This window comes from Alligator sinensis, unplaced genomic scaffold, assembly GCF_000455745.1.
Source record: "Alligator sinensis unplaced genomic scaffold, ASM45574v1 scaffold323_1, whole genome shotgun sequence".
Lineage (NCBI taxonomy): Eukaryota > Metazoa > Chordata > Crocodylia > Alligatoridae > Alligator > Alligator sinensis.
In genome coordinates, this window is record NW_005842483.1 from 1,150,398 (window position 1) to 1,154,805 (window position 4,408).

Below are 4,408 nucleotides of genomic sequence, written 5' to 3' on the forward strand. Positions count from 1 at the left end.
GAGTATTCTGCAGGGACTGAGGCTATTTGGATCATATTCAGCAAAGCTTTGACTGGAGAGAAGGAAAAAGATGATCAACTATTTTTTTGTTTCAAAATGGCATTTTTCCTTTAAAAAACATACCGTTTTTTCAGTAGATCCAAGATGAAGTGTTTCAGACTTTTATTAGTAAAAAAAAAAAAAAAAAGCCCCCAAATACACTTTGGTTTGGCCATAATCAATTAATCAAATAAAAAATACGGGGGGGGGGCGATTACTTTGCCCACTGAACCCCAAAAAATCCGTTAATTCACCTAGCTTCACTCTATGCCTCCCAGACACTGTTGTGGAGGCCTGGCTGAATGAAACCTAAATGAGCACTTGGGGGGCTCGACCACTTTATTCTGAGGATAAGTGTTAGTCTTTAAAAGCACACAGCTGGATTCAGCAGAGCCCCCCAAAAGGGGCTTCCCTTGTTTAGATTGTTATTCACCGTACAGTATCATGTTGGAGGGTCTGAAATTCATGTCTGTCTTGTACAGTCTGTTCCAAAGCCAGGTCTGTGAGTACCGCAGTGAAGCCCATTACACTGCTCTGAAATATCTTGAGAAACTGTGTTTGACACAACGCTGTGTATCCAGGGCAGAAGTGTCTTGGTTAACTGTGGAGATCACCTCTGGAACCACCGCAACCCATTAAGATGTACAGACACCTGTACTTCTAGGGAGCTGGATTCTTCCATCTCCACTTGGCCAGGGAAAATATTCCCTATTGACCCAGATTAAGTCACTAGTACAGTAATTTCCTTCAGGCAGAGAAATCCTAGGTCTGTTGAAGTCAAAGGCAAAACTCCCATGACTTTGATGGACCCAGGATTTCATGGTAGCTTGCTAGGCTGTGCGAGATCTGGCGTGACACCTCTAATTTGGTAATACTGAGGGCTGCTCAGCCTTCTGGCCCAGGTCCAGCCGTCTCTTCTGTCACTTGGAGAGATACTGCCCAGGTCTATATCAATCGTAAGCAGACTGGCCAAGTTCGCCGATGACACCAAACTTTGGGGTAAAGCGTCCACACCTGAGGATAGGCTGGTGATCCAGGCCAACCTCGACAGGTTCAGAAAATGGGTGGATAAAAACCCGATGACATTCAACGCTGAAAAACGCAAGGTACTCCACCTTGGGGGCGGGGCAGGAAACCTGCAGCACACTTATAGGCTCAGCAGTGCTATGCTTGCTAGCACCACGGCCGAAAGGGACTTGGGGGTCACGATTGACCACAAGATAAATATGAGCCACCAATGCGATGTCGCAGCTGGAAAAGCGACCAGAACTCTGGCTTGCATCCATAGATGCTTCTCAAGCAGATCCCAGGATGTCATCCTCCTGCTGCACTTGGCTTTGGTGAGGCCACAGCTGGAGTACTGCATCCAATTCTGGGCTCAACAATTTAAAAAGGATGTGGAAAAGCTTGAGAGAGTGCAGAGGAAAGTCACATGCATGATCAGAGGGCAGGAGAACAGGCCCTATGATGAGAGGCTGAGAGCCATGGGACTCTTCAGCCTGGAAAAGTCAGGCTCAGGGGGGATCTGGTGTCTGCCTATAAGTACATCAGGGGTGTGCATCAGGATCTGGGGGGAATGCCTGTTCACCAGAGCGCCCCAAGGGCTGACAAGGTCAAACGGTCACAAACTCCTCCAAGACCATTTCAGGCTGGACATAAGGAAAAACTTCTTTACTGTCCAAGCCCCCAAGGCCTGGAATAGACTGCCTCCAGAGGTGGTGCAAGCACCTACTCTGGACTCTCTTAAGAAACATTTGGATGCCTATGTTGCTGGGATCCTTTGACCCTAGGTGACTTTCTGCCACTGGGGCAGGGAGCTGGACTCGATGATCTTCCGAGGGCCCTTCCAGCCCTAATGTCTATGAAATATATATAGGCAGCAGATCTTGGCTAGTTCTGTTGTCACCTGGAGGGGTGCATGCACATTTGTGAGTGTGTGCATGCGTGCTCATGGTAGAGAGATGTTGTATAAGATACTGAGGACACATTGACCTTCCTTTTTCTATGCAGGAACAGTTTACCCAGGTAGCACTAGTGAAAGTAGCTGCTGTGTCTCTCCTTCAGCTGTTCCCCATTTGTGGCCTCTGGTCCTGCCCCAGGCATGGTGCTGCCATAATCCCTTTGTTGCGTCTGACTGCCCAGAGCCTGTGCTCTGGAGTCTGTGATTTGCACACTTCACTGCCTTGCAGGGATGCAGAGGGGTGGAGTGGGAAGGACGCTGCCCTCAGGATTTCACCCAGACAGAGCTGGCTTGCAGCTTCTGGAGGCTCAGCCCTGCCTGGCTGGAGACTGCCAAGCCCCAGACTTTAGTGCTTAGAGTCCCAGTCACATCCTGCATTCCTCGTCCTGCTGGTCAAAGCTGCCAGAAGGGAAATGCACGCTCTAAGGCTTCAGGCAGCTGGCATCTCTACTACCCAGCTCATCCCTCTGGCCTCTTCTGCGTATGCTTTCACAGCTGTATCCCTATGCAGAGAAGCTGGTGGTGGAAAGAGTTAACAGGACCTCTATATTAGGGGTGAAGCCTTGGCAGCAACTCTTTCCAATGCCCTGTTGCCTATTCAGCTTGAATTTTAGCATCCCCTTCAATAGCTCTGGAAAGGTTAGCCCCGCCTTCTCCTCCCGCCAACCCTCCTCCTTGTATTGTGTCTCTTGAATGTTGCAATGGGTTATGCAAACTGGTTCCCAGAACTCTAAATCTTTCTGCCCCCAGCCTGGTACCTCCCAAAGCCAAGCTGTATCCTGCTGTTACCCCTGTCTAATCCGCACACAGCTGCGGTCACGGCCTGGCCCTTATGTTAACCACCATGTTCAGCAGAGCCTGCTAGGTTTTTTAGGGAGCAAAAGATCTCCTTCCCGGTCAATTAGTTCCTTTGCTTTCTGTGGTCTTGAGCCATGACTCGTGCTGCTGTGAATCATGTCAGTGAAATCTCGGTGGGAGTGGAGCTGGCTGCAGCACAGTGCAGATCCCCGTGCAGCATTTGGCTCTGGGAACTGTGTTTCCCATGATTCATCCACTGCCTTAATTTTAACCACTTTCTCCCCCCTCCACTCCCCCCCACATCTCCTCTTGCTTTAGATTTGGCAACTTCCTTCAGACCACAATACCTGGGGCGTGTGCTCCCCTCAGTTCCAGAAACCAAGCCCAGCTTCCTGAGCCTCTGGAGAAGCTCTTCTGGAGCAGTCTGGGCCACTTAGCACCGGTCTTTGGGTTTCAAAGAAAGTAGCCCTGCATCATTTTCTAAGAACAGAAAAAACCCATCCAGAGTGGCCCATTCTGTATTTACTGTGAGATTACCCTTGTCCAAATGATGGTGGTGCCAAGAGGATCCTCTTCCGCGAGCTAATGGCACTAGAGGAAAGAACAGAATATGATCACAAGTTTGGGATCCATGTTTGGCAGGTCCCAAAGCCTCTAGGGTTCTGGTTCAAGCTCCTCTCTAAATCATTAGCCTGTGACTGAGGCAATGGTTGCAGCAGCCACCCTTTACTCAGCCAGCAAGGGTCATACTCAGGAGTGGTGTGGGACCATTGGCAAGAGCTTCCCAGCAGCTGTGAAAACTTGAGGGTTCAAACACATCCCTGTTCCACATCAGGATGAACCTCAGACCTTTGGATGATTGCCCATGGAAAGCCAGAGACCTGGTCTGTCCATCCAGTGTTTAGGAGTTACCTGGGAAGTGGGAGTCACAGATTCAGTTCCCTGCTCTGCCCAGGGCAGATCAGGGATTTCAACCCAGCTCCCTAAACCCACTTCCCAGGTGAGTGCCCTAACACTAGGCTCTTGGCCTTTCTGGGGTAGGTCTTTGGTTTGGACCAGCAATTCCATCCTGGGGTTATAAGGAGTTTCCTAGCAAAAGCCTCCAAATTGGCACATTCCCAAGAATAATCTTTAAAAATTGTTCTCCAAAGAAAAAGCACAACTTCTTGACCAGCTCTTCATCCAGCTCTTCCAGATCCAGCCAGCCTGACTCACCACAGACGAAGAAAATGTGGAACTAATGCAGATTACAAAATTTTTGCCTAAGTTCATAACAGGAAAATCTGCTGTGGTTTTGCCTCTCTCCCAACTCCAAGTGAAAATAACTCTCTTTGTCCTTCAGGGATCCCTGAGGACTCCAAGGTGGAAGCCCCAGCCTTTACAGATGCCGTCCGCATGTACCGCCAGTCAAAGGAGCAGTACGGCACCTGGGACATGCTCTGCGGCAATGAAATCCAGGTGAGGGTAGGGGCCACCTCGGGCTGGGAGGTTGCTGCATCCAAAATAGCCAGATTCCAGCTGAAAGGGGAAGTGGCCAAAGCAGCCTCTCTGATAGATTAACTAAGATTAACTGCAACTGGTGACTAACTGGCAGCTGGAGGACTGGAACTG

General features: G+C 49.6%; 1 protein-coding gene across 1 annotated transcript in view; it reads left to right on the forward strand.

Annotated features, from left to right (window-relative positions):
• FAM129B (family with sequence similarity 129 member B) overlaps positions 1 to 4,408 on the forward strand; it is a 54,902-nt gene that overhangs the window by 35,448 nt on the left and 15,046 nt on the right. The window contains exon 6 of the mRNA XM_025212767.1: positions 4,140 to 4,255. Coding sequence (XP_025068552.1) covers positions 4,140 to 4,255 — 116 coding nt within the window. The remainder of the gene's footprint in view (positions 1 to 4,139; positions 4,256 to 4,408) is intronic.